General features: G+C 46.2%; 1 protein-coding gene across 1 annotated transcript in view; it reads right to left on the minus strand.

The window, feature by feature from the left end:
* Positions 1–323: 323 nt before the first annotated feature.
* The window catches only part of XPNPEP1 (X-prolyl aminopeptidase 1), a 534,678-nt gene continuing 510,899 nt past the window's right edge, over positions 324–24,102 (minus strand). The window contains exons 19-21 of the mRNA XM_086922757.1: positions 11,522–11,598; positions 4,324–4,422; positions 324–823 (exon numbers count right to left, since the gene is read on the minus strand). Of these exons, the coding sequence (XP_086778883.1) occupies positions 695–823; positions 4,324–4,422; positions 11,522–11,598 (305 nt within the window). The 3' untranslated portion in view covers positions 324–694. The remainder of the gene's footprint in view (positions 824–4,323; positions 4,423–11,521; positions 11,599–24,102) is intronic.

The raw sequence follows: 24,102 nt of genomic DNA on the forward strand, positions 1-24,102 counted from the left end.
TTCAGCTGCACAGTAAAATCAGTTTATTACCAAAACGTGTTCCTGGGAAGTAAGAGTTTACTACCAGTGATAAACCCGAGATCTAAAATGGAAAATGGAGGAACCTAATTTCACTAAAAACAACAGCTAATATCCTCATTTTGATCAAATACGGTTTTTAAATGTCACAAAAGAACTGTCTTTACATTCAGAGTAAAATTTCCAAACCCCTTAAAACAAAGGACTTAACATCCAATGATATTTCCTTGGTTGGAGTCAATGAACGTGTCTCACGGTACTGGGCAAAGTGATTCATACCAGTAAGAATAAAGACAACAAAACACTTAAGTTTTAAAACTTTTATTCAATGAACATAAATACAAATGGTTACAGTAAGTGTTGCTGAAGTGGACAAATTTCGGACCATTAACCAGCCAAGTATAAGCAAAATATACAAGAATTTCCATTGTAATCAAAAGTGCTGTTGTAAACAATTTCAATTGAGGCATTGATGTAAAATGTATTCCTCAAAACTTCCTTGTTTTAAAAAATTAATTATCATTTTGCTTGTTTTGATTTATTATCAAAATTCAAGAAAAAGTCGAAACTGTTTTTCCAAACTGGTATCAAAAAGGTGTTTATCTAACATTTTTGAAACCAGACAGTTAATGATTGCTGATCATGAGGATGAAGGTTGAGTTTCCCGAAGATGTCTCTAGTTCTGTTTGCTGATAGGCTGTGTTTCCCTGATTAGCCACTGGAGGGCCTCCGACCGCCCTTGCCTCTCCAGCTCTGCTCCTGTCACTTCTCTGCATTTTTTGTGGTAACCGTTGACCCAGTCCACCTGAAAAAAACACAAAAGGATGCCTTATTGTTGATTCATGGCCTTAAATGAATACGTATGCTTTTAAATGCGGCTAATGTTGACAAGATGAGAAACAAACACTTGATGCCCTTATCCCAAATCAATCTCTTTTGATTCCAAAACAAGTAAAGGGTCAAGTGAAGACCGCATCCTTCTGCCCCAGCCCATGACTGGAAGCAAAATTCCTTTGGATCGAGCTTGATACGAATTCTATACGAAGGCACTGATCGTTCATATTCTAGATCCCATTCAATGTACTTCTATAAATAACAGTCATTCACTATATTGAGCAGAGTGAGAATAAAGAACAGATATTTTCAATAAATAACCTTTGTTGTCTATTTAGACAGTAACTCTTTCTCGTGCTTATTAGAGTTTAATGACATAATTACATTATTGTTTAAATGTAGGTAATATATTATTATTTCAAATAAACGTGCAACATGAAATTTGCCTCTCAGTGTTGTTTGTGAAATGTATTGAGGGTGCTATGTGAAATATCAAACAATCAGTTATAATTTTCGATAGTGCTATCAAAAACCTAGCTTGCAGTTGACTGATAAACAGAGTCTCGGGGCCTCATTTCGAGTTTGGAGTTTTCGGGAGCGGGACCACCCCGCACAGCCAAACCCGTGGTTGAACTGCCAGTCAGATTAACAGTTTTCTCATGTCTGGTGGGCGGTTCTTTGGCAATCCCATTGTGGTGCCTATGAAACAGGCACCACAATGGGAACATCAAAATCAGTACCTGCAATCAATTCCGTGCAGGTACTGGGGTGCATGCACACAGGGGGGCACAACATGTGTGCCCCTGCATCCACCCCATGGCCCTGAGGTAACAGCCCCCTTTTTTTCCTCTCTGCCACAATTTTCATAGCGGGGTCACCGCCATGAAAACCCCGGAGAGGAGACTTGTAATCTGCTTGGTGAGACCGCTGAGATCCCGCCAAGCACAGTGTGGCCTCAAGACCGCCGCACTATTGCCAGGGATCTCTAATCCCTGGCAGTTGTGGTGGGTCCAGCACAGCCCGACCGGCCTGGTCGTAATAGGGTGGCCGGAAGACCGTCACCACGGGGTCCCCGCAAGTCTGGAAGTTCATGGACCACCAGACTCGTAATGAGGCCCTTGGGGTCTTCTTCGTTTACTTAATGACTAAATACGAATAGCCAATTAAAAGTTGTTTATAGATTCAAGAGTGTGTGGGCAGCATCGGCTAGCGTTGGCAGGGGAGTCCAAATAACCACTAGCTATACGTCTGAATCTTTAATACAACAAGCGGTCCACAAATGAAAAAAGCAGCCAAAAGCAAATTAGAATACTCTATACACTAATTTACATTGGCTGGATCGAGACATTTAACCCCTGGAATGAACCTTGCAGGTGCAGCATTGTTATGGGGTTAAGAAAAGGAAAAGTACTAATAGTTACCAGAGATGATACATTCATATATCTGGTCGCTAACTGGAGAATAACAACAAGTTTCCACAACACTGAGTGGTTGTGCACACATACAGTTGGGTTAACCTTAGAAAAAGTTCTGCAAAGGAACATGGGATGATGTAGAAGAAACGACAAATTAAAGTGAGGTAAAATAAAGTAAGCATATTTAGCGTCAGATACCTCATTTTATCAGTCATATAAACTAACTAATGTAAAATGGTAAGTGGTAAATGCAAAGGTGCAGAGTATTCCTTGGAAATTCATTCAAAAGCAATTTTAAGAGCCTTAGTAGCAATGTAGAAATTCATCTTATCCTGAATGAAAGGCACATCCCAACACTAAAATATCCATGCATTATGGACAACAAAGATACGCCAACATGCAATTTTGGTAACAGGTGCTCCTGGTGAAGATACGTGAAATAATGAAGAAATATGTAGTGGCCACTTCTTTGTTCTGAAGAGTCAGCCGACACACGGTATCAAGAGACTTATCACTTACCTCAAAACAAGGGGTAGATGAGATTAGCTGGAATGATCATTAGACAAACAACATAAATAGTCCTACAGGTTACTACCACCCGTCAATTGTGCTGAAGAAGATCCATGTAAAGCAATAGTGTGTCAAAATGTCGACAGAATATTTCCTTTGTCACTCAATGAATGATGGACATTATACCCCTGAAATTATATATGTCCAGGCTTTGCATTAACTTAGTCCATGTCACCATTGCTTATTGTATATAATTTCTTGTGTACTTTTCATATTTCTTCCCTATTTCACATGGAGTGTGTCAGCACCAGAAGCACCTATTGCCCAAAATGCATGTTAGTTCATTTTGTTGTCCACAGTACATGCATATGTCAATTTTGGCAAATGTCTTTCATTCATTCATATGAGGGACTCTGCGCTGGCTCCTAAAATTAAGAGTGCTCTCAAATGAAGCTGAAAAGAACACTGAACCTTTGCATTATACTCGCCCGAGTTCCAATGAATGCAGAGTTTGCCCCCTGGTCTATCCAACGTAACATGGTGGCACCAGAAGTGCTTGTGTGAGAGTGTACACAAGACTTTAAGAAGTGCATGCATTGGTAGATTTAAGCACAGTATTGTTTTGATATTATGTAACATTCCATACTTGGTGCCGAACCACATTTTCACGATTTCCCACTTTGGGCGATTTTTCTTCTCTATAGTTTCACACAATTGACTAATTGTGTATGTACCAATGGTTTTCGTGGGACTGTGTATTGATAGGAACCTTTTGGTGGTATACATTTTTATTTATTTTAAAGAGTTTTATAAAGTGTTGGCAAGACCCGGGGGTATCAGAGCACTTTACTGATATAATCGAAACAGCGTTAAGGACACATGAGTTGCAGATATCACAAACTTGTTGAGCGTTGGTCTGTGACGTTCTGGGGAGGAGCACGCCTGCAGTAAATAGTGAGCTACCTTTTCAGATTCTGTGAAGGGCTGTTACTTTATAGCATTGTATGTGATGGATATTTTATCGTAGACTAAACATTATACAAACATATAAACACTGCAAACACGGGACGCAAATGCTTAGGAGGAAGATGAACAATAGCGTTTACTCTCTCCATGCTTTTCTAGGATTTCTAAAACGTTAGACTGCATCGTACAAAACTGACCAAGTTGGGTGTGGGCAAGGGGACCAATATCCTCTGTGCAAGGGAAATACTTTGACTCATACTCACGGTTTGAGCTGAATTAAATTGTGATGGTCTAGTCATATGATTATAATACCTTCATTGGCATCATTCCAATTATTTTCGGGGAGTAAAATGGAAGTACTCCTGAGGCCGGGCTCACATCCCTCACCCTTAAAAAAAAATGTAACCTAGTGGGGAGCTACGGCCAACGGCTAATAGGTCAAGGGAGCCGTGGGTTGAAAAAGTTTGGGAACCACTGGCTTAAGGGAGTATCCGTTATGAAGACCCTAGCAGAGTTATCAGTAACAGGTGTAAGATAGATAGACTGAGCATAAACTAGAGTTGCGCCACAAAGTCCTAACCTCCTTTTGAGTTAGCAAGTGAACGTCGATCATTTTCGTCTGCACTGGTACCAGTGTAAGTGGCTCGAAGGTCAGGCTGCCTCTGTCTCTGAAGTTATGCTGAAACACAATGTAACAAACAAAACAATTAACATCAATTTTCGGTCTGAGGAATCAAGCGAAAAAGCATCGAAAATATCACTGGGCTCAAGACTCTGTGACAATAATATATTTATCAGTGCGACATGTTGGGCTTTGTATGATAAAGGCACTCAACCCAAAAGGTCAACTCTCGTGCGAATGTATTAGTTCAAGAACTAACAGTTATTGTAATAGTGCATGGTACAAGCAAGAGTGTAAAATAAAAAATTCAAGTTAATATACACAACCCACACAATAGCACCCGCTAAAACAATTACTTTTTGCATAGTTTACCTTTGGGTCTGGATAAACCTGCTGTTTACCTAACAAGAACATTCTCTTCTCGTGCAGGCATTTGAGTGCATATAAAGTTCAAAATACAGCAAACATCAGCGTTGCACATTCAGAAGCTATGGTAACAAGGTAACCCTTTATTTACTCTCCTCATCCAGTATTTGTCACCCAGAGGCTTCTACCCACACATGCACAGGATTTAAACTAAATACATTTGGCATCATTATTATCAACAAAAATTAATAAAAAGCTAATAATTAGTCTCACTCCAATTGCAAACGTGTGAGCCTCCCATTTCTTTTCACTTGCAACGCAACTTCTATGAAATCTTATGAACGCTAAACGCAGGGAAGCCTTTGGTCCAGTTGCCATCTTACATTTCGCCATGCAAATGAAGCCCTGGCCCTTTGATAGCGGACGTTCGCCTGATGTCACCGTCTGCAGAACCAGTGAGAAGGACAAGCAACGGGCAGGCACTTGCCACCAGTGGACAAGTGTGTGTTAGGAAGCTTTTAGTTAGCGCAAATCTTACAGGATGAAGCTTTTGTCTGCCCACACAATTACACCTATCCAGTAGACCGCATAAAAGCCAACTGATAAGAATAGAACTCCTCCATTCCGAGGGCAATATAAATAATCCCGTTCACCAGTGACTTAAAGACTGGTGAGAAAACAGCAACCCCAGGTGGATCGGGGCCTTTACTGGTAAACAGATATGTTTAATTGCTTATAAAGCATAAACTACTAAACCCAAATAACTGAAAGGCCTAGAAGCAGATGGCACATCTGGAAAGACAAGTCAACGTACCAAATACATCTAAAAACGAATACACACTAAAGACCCAGTCCGGTTTTATGTCTGGAATTTGCTGGGCCCCTTGACTAGACTTCAAAATGATGTCCAGCACTGGCGGGCCCTCCCCCCTGTCCCTCTTGGGCAGGGCAGCCCTTATCAAAATGATGTCGCTGCTGAGATTTCTCTATATGTTACATAATACTCCTTTCCCGGTCCCCGAGTCATATTTTAACTTGATAGATAGTGCAATCCGAGCGCTTCTGTGGGATAGGCAGCCCCACAGGATCGCCCTAATTAAATACACATAGCTGGTGTGACTGGGAATTGCATTGCCACGTATACAGTACTACTACAGGGTAGACCAGCTCGTAACTAATAAATCAGTGGGTCCATCAGCCACCCTCGGAACCAGCCTTTAGAGTGGACCGACTGAATCTCCGAGAGGTTATCTGTGAGCGCAATATACAGACATGCTGTGTCTCCCGGTGGAAGGCCCCACAGCGTTGACAGTCAAAGTCTGGCATTGAACCCTGGCTAAACTAAGGTGCAAAAACAAAATCACTAAAGAAACACCCCTATGGCATTTACAGAAATTTGCCACAATGAGGTTGAAGGCGGGGTTCGATAAGTGGGACCTAATCAGGATCTCGAGGTTGTGTGACCTTCCAACAGGAGTAGACATGAAATTGTTCAAACAACTGCAAAAATCAAATAAACTGGATCCTAATGAGTTCCTCCGATACCTGCAAATTCGACACGCCATAAGAGTGGTAGTTCCTCGGGGAGAGTCAATACCTGAATCCTTGCCGTTGGAGTGTCGACTCCTGGAAGAACATCTAACTCTGAAGGTGATATCCTTGACGTACCAGAAACGTATTAATAACATGCTTGACACTTTGACAAACTATATAGACCACTGGGGACAAGACATTAGTGACCTACACGAAAAAGACTGGCCAGAAGTTCTGGCATCCCCTAAAGAAGTGGCCATCCGGGGCCGCTTCAGACTGGTACAACTCAAAATCCTTCATAAATCATACATCTCTTGTAACACTACAAAAAATGGGTAGGGAAACCGACACTCTCTCAGAGGATGTGAAGAAGGGTCATTCTTTCATATTCTGTGGGAATACCAAGGAATCCAAAACTACTGGGAAGCCACGGTCTCCTGTATGGCAGAAATTATGGGAATGGAACTAACATTGGCTCCAAAGGGGTGTATATTAAATATGTGGGAAGACTCCGATCTGGGATAATCTGACCGGACCTGGGTCACACTGGGCATGATGGTAGCGAAACGTAACATTGTTCACAGATGGGGATCAGTAGAACTGCTGACTCTAAGAGAATGGATTGGTGTCTGGTGGTAGAGAAAGCAGTCTATGTTAGCAGAGGATGTTCACAGAAGTGGGGGAGAATATGGAACAAATGGAATGAGTATAGGGGACATCCCTGCACTTAGAGCAGCCACCTCGGAACACGAAACAGGAATAGGAATGGAGGTGTAGCCTTACCAAGTCATGTATCTGAAAAAGGGTGTAACCTACTGGACTTTGTGAGAAGAGATATGATCATGTACTTTTATAAATGTATCACTATGTTATTTATTGGCTTTATTACAATAAAAAGATATTTAAAACAAAGATTACAATATCTCCGATGTAAAAAGAATAAATTTGAAACAGATTGAAGAAATGCTCGTGATATTAATTAGCATTTTAGGAGCACAACATTCTCAAGTGAAATGTCATCTTGTGCCATCAGGAATGTAAACATTTGCTTCAAACATAAAAACATAAACCATCTGGCTTCATGCCATTTCCAAGACGTCAGATGATGCATCTGGTTGCTTACATCAGTAATTTGTTCCAGATGATGGCACCTAACACAGCTAAGGCTCTTACCCTCTGTGAGAAGTTGGCCTGGTATATGCTGTCCACTAGTTATAGTGGGCATCTTGCACCAGTCCAAACAACCTTATTGACGATAGGTTAAAGACAACCTTTATTGAAAGCTACAACAAGATCGCGGACATACACAACAGCCTCAGCACCCAACCGACTATCACCACGACCGAACCACCGCCCCCCACCTCCACCCTCCGCGCCTGGACTCCGATCAGCACCGAAGACACCGTCCGCACGATGAACTCCATCCACTCCGGATCTCCGACCGACCCCTGCCCTCACCACGTCTTCAACAAGGCCGACGCTATCATCGCACCCCACCTACGGGACATCATCAACACCTCCTTCGACACCGCTACCTTCCCGGAGAGCTGGAAGCACGCCGAACTCAGCGCGCTACTCAAGAAGCCATCGGCTGACCCCACCGACCTCAAGAACTACCGCCCCATCTCGCTGCTCCAGTTTCCTGCAAAAGTCATCGAGAAGACCGTCAACAAGCCGCTGGCCGCCTTCCTCGAGACGAACGGATCCCTCGACCCCACGCAGTCTGGCTTCCGGGCCAACCACAGCACCGAGACCGCCCTGATCGCAGTCACCGATGACATCCGAACGCTGCTCGACAACGGAGAAACAGCGGCCCTCATCCTCCTCGACCTCTCCGCGGCCTTCGACACGGTCTGCCATCGTACCCTAGTACAACGCCTCAGCAACGTCGGAGTCCAGGAGAAGGCACTGGAGTGGATCATCTCCTTCCTCGCCGGAAGAACACAGAGAGTCCGCCTCCCCCCGTTCAGATCTGAAGCCACCGAAGTCATCTGCGGCGTCCCTCAAGGCTCCTCGCTCAGTCCAACCCTCTTCAATATCTACATGAGCCCCCTCGCAGACATCGCATGCCAGCACAACCTCAACATCATCTCCTACGCTGACGACACCCAGCTGATCCTCTCCCTTACTTACGACCCCGCCACCGCCAGAGCCAACCTTCACGAAGGGATGAAAGAGGTAGCCGAATGGATGAAGAACAGTCGCCTGAAACTGAACTCGGACAAGACGGAAGTCCTCATCCTGGGATCCTCACCCTCCGCCTGGGACGACTCCTGGTGGCCCCCCGCCCTAGGCAGCGCACCCAAACCAACAGACCACGCACGCAACCTGGGCTTCATCCTGGACTCCTCCCTCTCCATGACCAGACAAGTCAACGCCGTCTCCTCGTCGTGCTTCAATATCCTGCGCATGCTACGTAAGATCTTCCAGTGGATCCCCACTGAGACCAGGAAGACGGTCACCCAGGCCCTCGTCACCAGCCTTCTGGACTACGGCAACACCCTCTACGCCGGAACCACCGCCAAACTCCAGAGGAGACTCCAGCGGATCCAGAACGCCTCAGCACGACTCATCCTGGACATCCCCCGTCGCAGCCACATCTCCGGACACCTGAGAGATCTGCATTGGCTCCCGGTCAACAAGAGAATCACCTTCCGTCTCCTCACCCACGCACACAAAGCCCTACACAGCCAAGGCCCAGGATACCTCAACAGCCGCCTCAACTTCTACGCTCCCAAACGCCAGTTCCGTTCGACCAGCCACGCCCTCGCCGCCGTCCCCCGCATCCGCAGAGCCACCACAGGGGGACGGTCCTTCTCCTACCTCGCCGCCAAGACATGGAACTCCCTCCCCACCCACCTCCGCCTGACCCAGGACCACCTCGCCTTCAGGAAGCAACTCAAGACCTGGCTGTTCGAGCAGTAGCAGATCCCCCGCCCCCCAGCGCCTTGAGACCCCCTGGGTAAGTAGTGCGCTATACAAATACAATGATTGATTGATTGATTGATTGATTGATTGAGTGGTATCTATGGAGAGCAGCCTTCAGGCTAAGTCTTGAAGGAGTGTAAAGCAGCTTAGTTTACAAGATAGAACCTCTTTAATGACGAAATGACGAAATGAAAGGTGAACCACGCCAGGTATATATAAAATATATGCAATTATTACTAAACACTCTCTACTCACCTTCAAGAGATTAAAGAACAAGATACACAATATCAACACACAAGAACGTAAGTAAATAGCACAATATACAATGGGCCCCAGGGGTAGACCAAACCATATATTAAGAAAGTGGTATAAGAACAACGACTTGACTAGACACTGTGCCTAGAGCACGTAGAATCGCTAGGACCCCAAGGAACCACCCAAGGTAGTGACACAGGGGACCCGCGGGGGACGCGTGCAGTGTGAGAACACAGCTGGGAGCTCCGTACCATCCTATGGGAAAGTCGCGGTTAGAATTTGGAAGATTAGGGACACTTAGGAGAGAACTTGGAGCAAACCCTTTTAGACTTAGAAGGTTCCAAGGCCAGCACCCATGTGAGCACCGGAGTACTTGTGTTACCTTACCCAGGGAAGCCGGGTGCATAGGTGCCAAATGGTGTCGGGAATCGTTGCTGTTTTCAATGGCGAGTTGCAGCAAAGTGCTGCTGCTGCGGAAAGGAAAAGTGTCTGGTACAATCCAAACCTAGATCAGAGATGCGAAGAACTTGAAAGCAGAGGGTATAGAGTATGGGTCACTTCTGGGCGACCAGGGGCACGATAGACCAATGCCCACCAATGTTGGGTGTTTCAGGTGCGATGAGGTGAAGCTGGACTCTGCTGCTACAGGGGACAGGAGACGTCAACGATGACCAGAGTCTGCAGGTGAGCTGTCCCACGAAGGATGTGGAGCGCTGAGGGGTCGGTGTCCGGATCGGAGACCAACAAGCCCAGGAAACAGCAACCCAGGCGGTGAGAGTAAAAAGGCTTCGGGATGGACCAGCAAGGTCCTGGTGACTCCCCAAGCGATGGAGAGTTAGGGCACGTCTGGAGCAATCAGGTAAGCCCGTTCAAAGTTACAGTACCCTTCTCAGGGACCCACAAGTAGACAGACAAGGGATTGCAAAGGGACCTCGATAGGAACCACTAAATACCAGCCCACGGGTCACTTGTGGAGTGCTGGCCAGTAATCTTCGGTGGAATCACTGCTCGGGGTCTGGACTGCAGGTATCCCAAAGCACAGCCTCAGGGATCGGCAAGTAGCATATGCTGCTGAAAATGGTCACGGTGTCCAGGTGTTCGGGTTGCACGGTCCTCACAAGGGCTTTGGATCTCATGGTTGCTAAGAGCACGGATCGGCCTCGGGGAAGCTTGGAAACCCACCTCCTGTGTTGCAAAGTCTTCGTAGTCCCTCAGGAGCTGCATAGTTGCAAACCGGACAGATGCGTCTTTGGTGCCTGCCTTGCAGGGGAGTAACTCCTTTACTCCAAGGGAGATTCTTCAGCCATCCAACAAAGTGTAGATAGTTGAAGTTCTGGGATTCTGTAGCAGAGTTTCATCCAGGTAAATCTAAAGTCCTGTATTCATGGGGTCCTACTTTGTACCCAAGGAAGGGTGGGACAAACTCTGGTGTCAGGACAGAGGGGTGGTTACACCCATGTCCTTTGTCATATTTCTCTCCAGTGCAGGGACTGGTAGCCCCTACAACCGGTTTGAGCTGGACTATACACAGGGACACCAAATGTGCCCCCAGTGCAGACATCAAAGCACTCTAGAAGTGCACCCACCCAGCCCCAATACACTAAAGCCTGTCTAGGTGGTGGTTACACCTCCGTGTGAAAGGAAACCTATTGTCCAGCCTCCCCTGCCAGAGTTTCGTCCAGCAGCAGGAGGGCCGATGCGTGTCTGTGGCTGGCAGCATCCATTTTGTGGTGCAAGGTTTCTGTTAAGCTGGTACCGGGTGTACCGGTATAGTCATATTTCTCCCTCTGGGAGGGTGGAATCATACCTCCCCTGCCAGGACTGGCGGAGAGGTATGATTCCAAGGTTTTTGACACCAAACACGACATGTTTCCTTGCAGCCATCTCAAAGATAGCATTTACCGTGAAGTTATAATGCACTTAAGAGCATATGGTATGGCTGGATCACAGAACAACCCCGGAAGATACATTCCGAAGGCTGCAGAGGGGCCCTGTTCATGCATGGGCACCCTGCTCACACAAAACCAATGTCTCAGGAAAGCAAAATGAAGATACAGTAGAATGTCAGACTCACCTTGGTTTTGACGGGAATCACCAGGACTACGTTTTCTATCCGGATTCCAAATGAGCCATCCTCGTAGTACCCAGGCTCTGTGAAGGCAGATATCAAAGCAATGTTGCAGATATTACATTTGTACAGGGCAATGGTTTCATTAAAAAGAAGCATAACTATCATATTTGTAACTGAATGCAAATGTTCAACAGTTTAGGTAGTAGACTATTTCTATGTGCTCTACATCTTTGGAAGATGATGGAATTGAGGCAGCAAGTGATAACAGGAGTTTCAACGGATCACACAATTTAAATCTCTTGGTTCCATTGTGGACATTGAAGCCACAAGACCACATTGGCTTACAACTTAGGTCATCCCCAAATGAATTCCAAATCACTCATGTTTAAACTATAACATGGTGAAAATTGTTAAACCTAAAATGACACTGTCTGAAGGGTCTTCACATATGCTTTTGCACACATCTTAATAGGCCTAAAGTGCCAGGGGTAGAAATGTCTGCTGATGCTATTGCCCTTTCCTATTTCACCAATAAACTCTTAAAAAGAACATTTTACGACTTGGGAATTTAATACAGCATTTTACAATGTTTCCCTCTAGTTGGAAATTTGCCCTTTATGCAGGGTCACCCGGGATTTGTTTTGTCATTTACTGCACCCTATTTTTGCTGGCTGTAGAATTCTGTGTACTTTACCCCTGCTAACCAGAGGTAAAGTGCTTTTTTGTGTATCCCTTTTAAATGTCATAAAGAAAAAGTCATTACCTGCGGTAGGAATCTTTCTGATGGATACTCTATCTACATGCAGACTCCTCACCTGTAGGACAACCTGAGGCATCAGACTGGATCCGGAAACTTCAAAGCTTGGAGGTCACCAGTAGAGGGCACCGGATTCAGTCGGTGCCGGAAGTGATGTCAGATGACGACACCCGCTCATATAGCGCCCCCCATGGCATACAGACGTTAGTTACCCTCTGTTTTTTTTATAAGCCTTCAACGTGAAAGGGTAGAATGACAACAGGAAAATATTTTGCAGAACTAAAAGAATGCATAAACGGATCTCATGAGTTTGTAGAATCCTCCATTTAACAGGGAGGTGGGTGGGTCGGTGAGAAATCTGCAGGACGATAGAGTATCCAACAGAAAGGTCGTTATAGCAAGTAAATAACTTTTTCTTCTGATGTATACTTTTACTCACAGATTCTTCATCTGTAGAACAGATTCCAAAGCAACATCCCAGTAGGAGGAGGGCTGATGGAGGATTACACCAGGAAGTCCTGTAGAACTGACCTGACGAAGTGACCATCCCTTCTCACGTCGCAGTTGAAACAATAGGGTTTAGCCAATGTGTGCATGGAGACCTAGGTTGCTGCTGTGCAAATATCCACAATCTGAACCCCCAGGGCAAGAGCAGAAGTGGTAGATTTGGTCTAGTGGAATGAGCATGGATCCCTTCTGGCGGGTCTTTCTTGGCCGAGGCATAGTATGTCTTACTGCATAGAATTATCCAACAGGATAAAGATTTCTCCTGGACCGTCTACTCCTTTTTGGCAATAACAAGCTGATCATTAAATAAATGTTACTTGATGCATTCAAGGTAGTAATTGACTGCTCTCATGGGTTCTAGCCAATGCAACTGCTCCTCCTCCTTTGTGGGATGAGGGGCGGGTAAGAAGTGGAAAGAGTGATGGATTGGGCAAGATGGAAGGGGGTGATCACCTTTGGAAGGAAAGCAGCCCTGGTCCGCAACACCAAATTGTCTGGAAAAAATGTTGTGAAAGGAGGGTGACAGCTAAAGGCTTGTAGCCCACTCACTCTCCTAGCAGAAGATATTGCAACCTAAAATACAGTTTTGATAGTTAACAATCGAAGAGTTCAACTATGAAGCAGCTGAAACGGAGCCCCCATCAAAAAATGTAAGAACTAATTTCCAGTCCCATTGTGGAACCACAATGAGAATGACTAGGTTACAGTCTTGTCAAATCGTCCTCAGAACCTAAGGAATTAACCCCTTGCATGCTGGTGACGAACCCCAGCCGTCACGCTCCGTGGTGCTTGTGTGCTGATGACGGCTGGGGTTCGTCACAGCCCCGCCCTGTTCATTTGTTTACCGCACAGCGGAGGAAACGGGCCAGCAGCCAAGGGGTTAAAAGTATATGGGTAAACGCGCAGTGAAGGGGAAACTTCCATTTCAACTGAAACGTGTCCCCCAAAGACTTCCCTCAACCGATACTTAAGGACGCAGAATTGTGGGCATTGAACATTTTCCTGAGGTAGTGAATAAGTCCACCTGTGCAGTGCCCCACTGGGAGAAGATGTTCTGGACTGCCTCCAGCAGGCGATGCCACTCGTGACTGGCAAGATCATACCGGCTCAGACTGTAGGCTCTGCCATTCAGAGACCCCGCTAGGTGATTGGCAGTGAGCCAGATCCCTTGGTGGTGGGCCCAAAAAATAAGTCTCAACGCTTCGAGACAAAGAAGGTAAGACCCTACTACCCTTTTGCTGGTTGAAATACCACATGGCCGTCATGTTGTTCGGCAAAATCTGGAGAGGAGGAAGACCTTGAGCGCCAGCCGAATTGCCTGCAGTTCCAGCAGGTTGATGTGAGGCACCTGCTCTTACAGAGGCCCCTAGTCCTCCAGATGAGCGCACCACTACAGGGTGGAGGCATCTGTCACTAATGCAGACACAGATGGAGGCAGAGTGAAGGCCATCATGAACGTCAGGTTCGACTTGTTTTCCTACCAAGCCACTTTCGCCGCAGAGCTGATGGAGATCACAATAGAGTCTTACAGATCTCCACTGTGCTGCCTGTGGAAGCACCACTGCAGGGACCTCTTGTGCCTACGTGCATGTGTAACCAGGAGAATGCAGGAAGCCAGTAGACCTAGGTACATCAGGACTCTCAGGTCTGGAATTCTGGCGCCTGGTTGAAAGAAGTTTCCAGGATGTCTTCGACTCTGTGAAGGCGTGCAGAAGATTGGTGTCCAGTACAGACCCTATGAACTGGATTCATTGGGAGGGCCACTGGTGAGATTTGGAATCAATGATTTGAAAGCCCAGGTTGGCTTCTGATGGCATAACACAAAGTCTGTCTTTGAAAAGCCAGTAGTCCAGGTAAGAAGCGATAGGGATTATACACAGTTTGAGTTGGGCCGCCACCACTGCAATCACTTTTGTGAACACTCAAGGTGTCAATGTCAGTCCAAAGACAAGTATTGCAAATTGGTAGAGTACGGAGCCCAAGACAAATCTCAAGTACTTCTGATAAGAGTGCAAGATAGGAATGTGGATGTACGAATCCTGAAAGTCCAGGGGCATCATTCGGGCTCCATGCTCCAAATCAAGTAGAACTTGAGCTAGGGTCAGTATCTTCAACTTCTCCTTTTTGAGGAAGTTCAATCTCCTGAAATGCAGTAAGGGCCAGTGACCAGTGTTCTTCTTGGGCATCAGGAAGTAACAAGTAACATTTAGAAAAACACTAGCATCCTTTCCTTCTTGGGCACTAACTCCACAGCCCCTTAGAGGAGGAGAGTTGCCACCTCCTGCTGCAGAATCGCCAGATATTCGGGATGGGGGACAAGACAGAGGTTCTGGAATAGGAGGCCGAACCTGTAGGAAGGGGAGGGAATAACCCTTTTCTACCATCTGGAGGGCCCATTGGTCGGAAGGGATGGCCTTCCAGGCAGGTATACAATGGGACACCCTTTCTCTGAGAGAAGCATTCCTTGAGAAAGAAATAGGCCTGCTTTACTGGGGCCGCTGGGAAAGAGGAGGATGGTTGAGGAAAAAGTAGATCCTCGACCCTTGCCCATCTACGGCCTCTGTGTTGCTTGACAAGCAGGTTTTGCTACAACTATTACTGTTGGAGTGGCGACAAACATTAAATGGGACAGAAGGAGCATCTTCGACCAAAGCCTCAAAAGCAACAGAAACTCCTATAATCTTTAGTCGGCGAGGGTTGTAATTGTGAAGAACGTGCAGTGCCTTTGCATGTTTTAAACCTTTCCAGCACAGAGTCGGCCTTGGCTCCAAAAAGGCACACTCCATCGGAAAGGAGGTCCACAAGATTTGCTTGGGCATCAGATGAAAAATTGGAGTGCAAAGCCAAGTATGCCGTCTAACTGAGATGGAGGTCCCCATCTTCCTGACGACTGAATCTGTGGCATCCAATCCAGATTTGATGATGAGCCGCAAAGCATTCTATCTACTGTGACCTCTTGAAAGTGTTCTTTGATGTTGGGCAGAAAATTATATAAGAACATTTACACCATGACCCATAAAGCATGAGTATATCGTGCAAGCAGACAATTGTCATTAAGAGAATTGAGTGACATTTTTCCTGCTGAGAAGATTTTATTTCCCCAAGCTTCCATCCTTTTTGATTACCTGCCAGAGGGGCCCTTTGTACAAGTGCCTCTAGATTGTGTCCTTGAACAATAAGACAGAATAACTAGGTTTTCCAGGAAAGGTGAGATAACAAAAAGGAGAGGGTCAGCAGGAGTGGAATGATATTTGCGGGCCACTAGGCGATTCACAGCTGGCAATCAGGAAGGTTTTTCCCAGGCAGACAGAATAGGATCTAGCAGAGCCTCGCTGAATTCAGCTGGAACCACTGAAGGAAAGAGAACCTCTACGATGACTGTAGATGTCACCTTTTTGGCAGGCCCTTTTAGGTCCAGCACCTCAGCAGTCAACATTACTTTGTGGAGTGAGGCCACTTCCGGCATAGGAGGTCCTAATGGGAACTCAATAGTACGTTTTGGGGAGGTGTCCAGCCCACTGGTAAAGGGCAGTCCATAAAATACTAGGGGTTTTGGAAAAGTAGGATCCTCAGGATACTGCTCCGTCGGGTCTGAGTCTGAGCCAAACAGTTCATGGAGGAAGGTCTGGAACTCCTCTTCTTTCAGAACCTCAGCGCTTCACAACATGAACGTAGCCATGGTTCGACTTCAGGTGCAGTGTTAGTGGTTTTGAATTTGGGGGCAGGGTGGAATCGGGGAATTAACAGCACTGGTTAATGCATCGTGAAATGGAGTGACGGGTCGAAGAAGTATGGTGCTAATGTTGGCTCTGCAGGAACAGCACGAAGGACATATAGAGTGGAAAATGTTATGGCTCCAATGGTCCCAAAGGAGCGACAGGGGTATCAACACCTTTGCAAAGATGGTATACAATGCATTTAGGAAAGACCTGGGTTTCACACCCAGTGCCAGGAAGTCAAAGAGTGCCATGGTCGGCACGGAAGACGTCGCTGGCGTCAGGACATGAGGTCGGTCCAGAACAGTTTGTGCAGGGGAAGCAGGGCTGTGTGGAGGATCCTCTGAAGTTATAGCGGCATCTCCGGCTCCGAGGGCGAAGGTCCTGTTGGAGAGAAAGAACATTGAGTAAACCAACCTCAAGGCCACTTCTTGCCCTTCTTCTTGTGTTTGCGCTGCCTCTTCCCACATGGCGTGGACAAAGACTGGAGACGGTAAGACCATTCTCTGTGCTACCTATTGTCCCTGGCTCGAGACATTAAGAGTTTGGCTTCTTGTTCTTTAATCGCCTTAGGATTCATGCTAAGATATGAAGAACACAACTTCGTGTTATGATCAGATCCAAGGCACCATAAACAAATAGTGGACATTTGTTCCTCAACAGTCCGTGCATAGTTTAAATTCTGGCTTCTTCAGGGGAGACATTCTGAGAAGGTACTGAGTTATTTCTGACAGAAAAACAATTGAAGAAAGATTTCCCTAGAATCTGCGTCAAAGGCACAGAAAAAAGAGAACTAACATCGCTACGCTAGGACGGGCACTATATGGGCTCAGTGACTTCATCTGACATCTGAACAACTGGTGACCACCAAGCTTTGAAGTTTCTGGATCAAGTCTGATGCCTGGGGTTGTTCTGCAGGAGAAGAATCTGCAGGCAGAAGCATCCATCAGAAATATGCATATGCCTAATTGGCACTTGTCAAGCCCTAGTAGATGGTACTACCTATACCTAGGGCATGTAAATTAAATGCTACTGGTGAGCCGCAGTATTCCTGCCACCCGCTAAAGTAACTCCTTAGAACGTGTCTCCAGGTTGGCTACTTCATCCAGGTTGTGCAGTTTTAAACTTCAACCTGGCCAAACCTTTTGCCAGACCTAATCTTTCCTTTTTAATAATATTTATAAGCCTCCCTTAAAGTAGGCCTTAAAAGCAGAGTGGGCAGGGTACAAGGTACTTAAAAACAGATCATGTTCTGGCAATGAAAATCCCCCAAAGTTGTTTTCCACTGTGACTAGGCTGTCTGGCTTATAGGTTAACACTTATGTACATTATTACATTTAATAATAACCACATTCAATTTGGGAATAGCTATAGAAATATTTCAAGGACACATTTTAATAGTTATTTAAAATCCAACTTAATTATCAAGTCTGATTTCATATTACTATTTTGGAAATTGAGCTTTTAGAAAAGCTGTAATTTTCCTTAATAAAACCAAAAAGCTTTCCTGACAGTGTCCAGCTGTCACCTGACAGCTCCCCTGTGATAAGATGTCTATTGCTCCCAGACAGTGGACAAAGAGCTCTGGGTTTGGGGAGAGGGTCTTCTCCCATGACAGGATTGTCCGGGGGCAGTGCCCAGCTCCTTCCTAAACTTCTATGAATGCCTACCATGTCACTGGCAGATGAAGCACACACCTAGGCTCCCTTTTGTCTCTCTAGCCAGGCTGGTTCCAGGTCCAGTTGAGGGATTGATCAAAACTGGTTTAAGGGGGAACAAAGGATTTCCCTCCAACCACAAGTTGGCACTGGGCATACATGTGGAACCTACAGACCTCTAATCAGAACATTCAGAAACAGAAGGACTAGACTGTTATCAAATGAACCTGAAGGAAGACTACCTGCCTGCCTTTAACTCTGGACCCCAGGAGTGACTTTAAGGGTAAGTAAGTTGTCCCCCTGTTTCAGCTAAAGGGGCACAACAAGCATTCAGGGGCTCTCTTTCCTGCACCTATCCAGGTGACCTGTTCTAACTGGACCTGTACAGGACCCTGCTGTTGGCCTCTGCTAGAGTGAATCCTAAATTGCAACTGGTGCCCCCATGTCTGGACTCTTGGATGATATTAAAGTGTACTTCTCTTAGCACCAACCCGCAAGAAGTGGGGCTTCACCTCACAAACATTCTGCCTGGAGAACCAATGGAGAACCGGGTTGCTGTTGACTGTAAACTGCCAGTCAGCCTCAACTTGCTGGTTTGCCCCACTGAAGGAGATCCAACTGCCAGAAAAGCTTCTAAGTCCCCAGGTAGAAGGCTTCTTTGGGACCGATGCCAAGCAGCATCCGATCGTCTTTGATGTCTTCCTGGATAGGGACTTCACCCACTCCGAGATTTTCTGCCTTCGTGGTTGCCCACACGGGGACATGCTCTCCTGCAACAGGTCATATTCGAGCCCCACTTTGGCTCCAGATTGGAGCTAGCCCTGCCAGCGACTCTTCGACAACCACTTTTTCTCTACAAAAGTTTCTAGGACATAAGGAAAACTTTCCACAGGAACAGACCTCATCCCTGTATCCCACAGGGGATCCATCAAGGTCAACCTTAACGTTTTACTTTGGCTCAGTCTAAATCGACTAGATAGTCTCAGGTGCCACTTTATAGGGCTATTTTTAATCAAAACTTTAAAAAAAATCATATCTCCAGTTATATGTATTGAATTTTCTCTACTATTCTCAATTGATTTGGGATTTTCCTTGTGTTATGTTTTCACAATGCTACTGTTTGAGTGCTGCGGAAACACTTTTCACATTGCCTCTTATCTAAGCCGGACTGCTTTGTGCCAAGCTGCCAGAGAGCTAAGCACGTTTATTTAGTGACTTCAGTAGTTCACCCTGAGAAGGATTGTGATTACTATTTGAAGTGGGTCCTCGTCCCTTCACTAGTACTTCAATTTATTACACCTTTTGAAAGTAGCTCTTGTTTATTGTTCACCAACTTAGAAGCAGGAACATAATTATCAGATGCCACCTGACTCTGCAGTGAAATCTTCTGCAGTGTTACATGAAGAAATAGTCATAGTTCAGTGTCAAAAGTGTTCATACATGTATTAACAGCATGGCTTTACACTAGGTGACAAAACTATGTTAGTCCGAGTTCTCCGGAATGGGTAAGTATAAGGGCAATGGGGTTATTAAAAAGAGAGTACACTTGTGGTCCCCTGCAATCAGCGCTCAAGATACTAAATCCACAACAGAATGAAAGCCTCACTAAAGCCTCCTTAACACTGGATAGATGTGTGTGAGTAGCCAAGGCTCAACAAAATAAATGTTTTTGAGATAAAGCTAAGTACAGGACAACAGTTATCAAAAGCAACAAAGGCTGAATGAATAGCAAGATCTGTGATAACACACCACTAACAAATCATGAATACATAAAACACACGTACAGAACAAACAGTAATCAAAACAATGGAAATAATGAAAACAATATGAAACACAATACCAAATGTAATACAGCAATTACATAATAAACTGGTCAACTTCAATGAGACACCAGTAATCACAGAGCAGAAGGCATAATAATCACAAAGAGCAGAGGGTAACAACACTATCTAGTAATGAAATCAGGGCTCCTGGCTAAACACACCATAAATGCGTTGAATCATTGAAAGTTTGTGAAGTTCTAATGTTTGCGAAGATTGGCAAACACCTGTAACAGAACTGACAAGGAGCCAATGTAGTGCAGAACATATATGGACACAAAAGCTCAGCAAACAACAAATGTTTGCCAACTTTCCCCAGACACTACTGTTAATCTACTGAACAGACTCTTTCGAGCAACATGGGATATGTTGTATCTCTTCAGTATGTAATGCCCATAAACACAGATGTCAGGAAACACACGAATAACACAAATCAAGAGAAAACACAATTAGTAACTACAGTATTAATGCCATCTGCAAGCAATAAGACAGGATCTCGGAATTCCCATGTGTATGAGAGATGGTGGTATGTGGGCATCGCAGCATCATGGGACATGTAGGTGCACCACCTCTGGAGCACACATAGCTTACAACAGCCCAATAGGTCTCTGCATCCAGCTACTAGAATCCCCAACTGGTGCTGGACCACTGTGCTCTGAGCAAAATCTAATCTGCATGTGGCAGCAGTCAACCATCTCTCAAAATGCCTGCCTCCATCACTAATACACGTTTTGAGGAGTCCAGCAAATGTTCGCAAACACTGGCTGTCAGAGGTGGATTCTTTAACAGTCCACCGCTACCTCGTGTACCAGAGCCAAGTAGCCTCAGGCTCTTGTTCATGTCATTATATCTCATTGGGTAGACTTTAGGCTCTTAAGCAGGACAAGGTCATCAGAAGCAATGCAGGCCAGCAGAGTTTCAGAAAGGCCAGCAGACTTGGTCCTAGCCAGGAAGAGGGGGAACAATCTGGAATAAACTTTTAGCAGCAAAGCCCACACAGGCCCCCCGTCAAAACTAATGTTTGGGCAGGGTATTTCCATTTTATAGTTCCAAAGCCAGGCAGTTGAGCAGATGTCAACTGCCATCCAGGGTGCTGTGCATTTTTACAACTGGTGAAGTGCCTAATGCCAAATGCTTTGTCCAATTTGGATGATTGTGGTGAGTGAGTGCAGCCTTTCTTTTGGAGATAATACATGGCAGTTATGCTGCCTGTTTTTATCAATACAGCTTTGTGCTGAACCTGGTGAAAGAAGGCCTTGACATTTAGATGGATAGTCTGGAGTGGACGCCCCACTGCTGGGATGACTACATGCCTGAACAGTCTGCTGATGAAGGCGCTCCCCATCCCGAGAGTGAGGCTTCCACAGTGTTGGTCACCTGCAGAACTGTGTCCATGAACAGCCAGCCCTACAAAAGGCTGTTGCTGTTTCACCACTGCAGAGAGTGATGGGTGCTGGCCCACAGCAACACTAGATCATCAGAGTGTTCCTACGCGTAACACCTGTGTGTTAAAATGCATTGCTGCAACAGACACATGTGAAGGCTGGAGTCGGAATCAATGGCTGTGCATAAAGCCATGATTCCAAGAAGGTGCATAACTGTTCTGACCACTAAGTGACAATTTGCTTGAAAGAGGCAGCAGCTGGTGAAATGCCTGCACTCTTGCCTGACAGGGGTAAGCCTTGGCAATGACCATGTTGAAAGCAGTTCAGAGAATGGACTGAACCAGATGGGGCTGAAGATTTGATTCAGGAATATTTATTGTGAGGAGGAGGAGCTTTGCGCGCATCCAAGATGGCCTCGTGAGATAAGGGCTCCCGAGACCCTTGTACCCTCCATGCATATATTCTGTCAATGACCCTGTTTGCGGTTGAGTGTCCGAGTAGATGAACCACGGGAGAAGTGAAAGCTGAAAACTGCGTCCCGATCGGACCCTGGGGGCCGGAGTTGTGGTGTGGAGAAGACTGCGGCCTACGCCTCCTGGATGCCCAGCGCTTGTGTTGGCATGGTGCCCGCGGTGTAATCGAACAACATCGGCACAGGTCCGCGGGGGCGACCGGTCCGGTCCCACTTTCACTTTCGGTTTTGGCACTTGGACTGGTTTTGCGTCGGGAGACACCTCACTGAGGCAGCTCGTATTCCTGTTGGTGCCTGAGCGTTTCAGACAATATACGATGTGTCGGACTTTAGCCTGGGGACAACCCGTCCTTTGTGTGGGCTAATTCAAGTGTGTGGGGCCTTTTCATGCTTGCGCCTTTCTACTTTGGAGCGGACAAGAGACATTGGGCGAATATCCTGGAAGATAGATACCATCTATTGCTTGCTAGACCAGAGACTTGTTCCGCCTTCTCCTGAGCTGGGCATCGACGTGAGATTGTCCTGAAATGGCGAGCAAATCGGAAGGGGACAAGCAGAAGTTGAAAGCCACCAGAAGGGGTGGATATACCCAATCCAATGTCATGGATCGTTATACCCAAGTTAAAGGGTCGCCCAGTAGACCGGGTAGGTCGCTGGAAGAGGCGAAGGATTCTTCGGCCCCGGCGACCGAACTGACATTGCAGGACGTTATGACCGCCATTGACGGCTTTAGGTCATCCCTTGGGAAGCAAATGTGGCACACAAGTTAGACACTGTGGCCATTGATGTGAATCTGATTCGCACAGACCTTACAAAGACAAATAAGAAGGTCAAATCGCTAGACATAAGGACATCGAGTTTAATGGATGACGTCGTGGAGTTGCAGACCGAGGTCCGAAACCTGAGGGCCTCGAATGACACTGTGGCCGTCACCTTGAGGATTTTGAAGGAAGGGCCCGAAGGAATAATGTCCGTATAATTGGAGTTCAGGAAAAGGCAGAGGATCAAGCGGCTGACCTTTTTGTGGAAGACCTTATCATCAATCAGCTAAAGCCCAAGGGACTGAGTAAGTTTTTTACTGTGGAGCGCGCCCACAGGATCCCTGGTGGAAGACCGAAAGTGGGCGCCCCGCCGAGACCTCTTATAGCGCGTATCTTTAACTTTCGAGACAGAGACGTTGTCCTCCAGGCCTCTCAAGCGGGTGGGCTCTTGAAGTTCGAGAACTCAACTATGAGCTTTTATCCGGACTTAACTCAGTTTTCTGGGGGTGAAGAGGAGACTTTGTGACCTGGGTCTTAAATATGCCATGCTTTTACCGGCCAAGTTGAGGATCGAATATGATGAGCGGACCTATTTCTTTGATAAGCCTGAAGTGGTGGCCGATTGGTTGGATACTTTGCCGGCCCAGCAAGGTCCGGAGAGACATTCTGATGAGACTGAGGGAGGGATTGTGGAATAGGAATGATCATAATTTGTCTGGCTCCTGGGGATGCTAGGGTATTTCATATTGCGGTGGTTCTAGTCTGCATTTTCACGCAGATGGTATGGGGGGGGGGGGTTACTGGGCCATCAAGGGATCTCTCTCCTCCTCAGCCTAACTTTTTGTAGTTTTGTTTAGATGTGGGGGCGACAGGCACACTGCGAGTTGGGGTGGACCTATAGTCGGAAGCAGGGGTGCAGGGTGGGGGGAGTTGTAACGGGCTGTTTGGGTGGGGGGGGTTGGTTTTCAGTTTCGTTTTTCAGCAAGGCCTTATATTGCAAGACACTTGTATTGATGTGCTGGACTCGGATGGTGGGTGGGTCTTCTCTGTTTCATGATGGGGGGTAGGGGGTTGAGGTTGATGAGTTGGAATGTTAATGGTTTGGGGGATAAGATTAAACGTGGGGTGGTGTTGCAACTCCTGAAACGGCACTCTCCGGATGTGGTTTTACTTCAAGAAACCCACTTAGTTGGTAATACATGCCATGCCATGAATAGAAGGGGATATCGTTTGGTGGTTCATGCTGGGTTCTCATCTGAGTCCTGGGGGGTTGGAATCCTCATTAAGAATTCACTTCTGTTCTTGGTGGAGTCAACGGTCCACGATGAGAGAGGGCGCTATGTGGCTGTATCAGGACAGTGGGAGGGTCGCACGCTTTCCCTGGTGTCTGTTTATGGTCCTCCTGGCCTGCAGTCTACTACCTTTGCTGACCAGGGACGGGTTTTACTCGATCTCCCTGGGGGGTTTCTGATACTGCGTGGCGATTTTAATGCAGTGGTGTCTGGTGT

This window comes from Lissotriton vulgaris, chromosome 5, assembly GCF_964263255.1.
Source record: "Lissotriton vulgaris chromosome 5, aLisVul1.2, whole genome shotgun sequence".
Classification (NCBI taxonomy): domain Eukaryota; kingdom Metazoa; phylum Chordata; class Amphibia; order Caudata; family Salamandridae; genus Lissotriton; species Lissotriton vulgaris.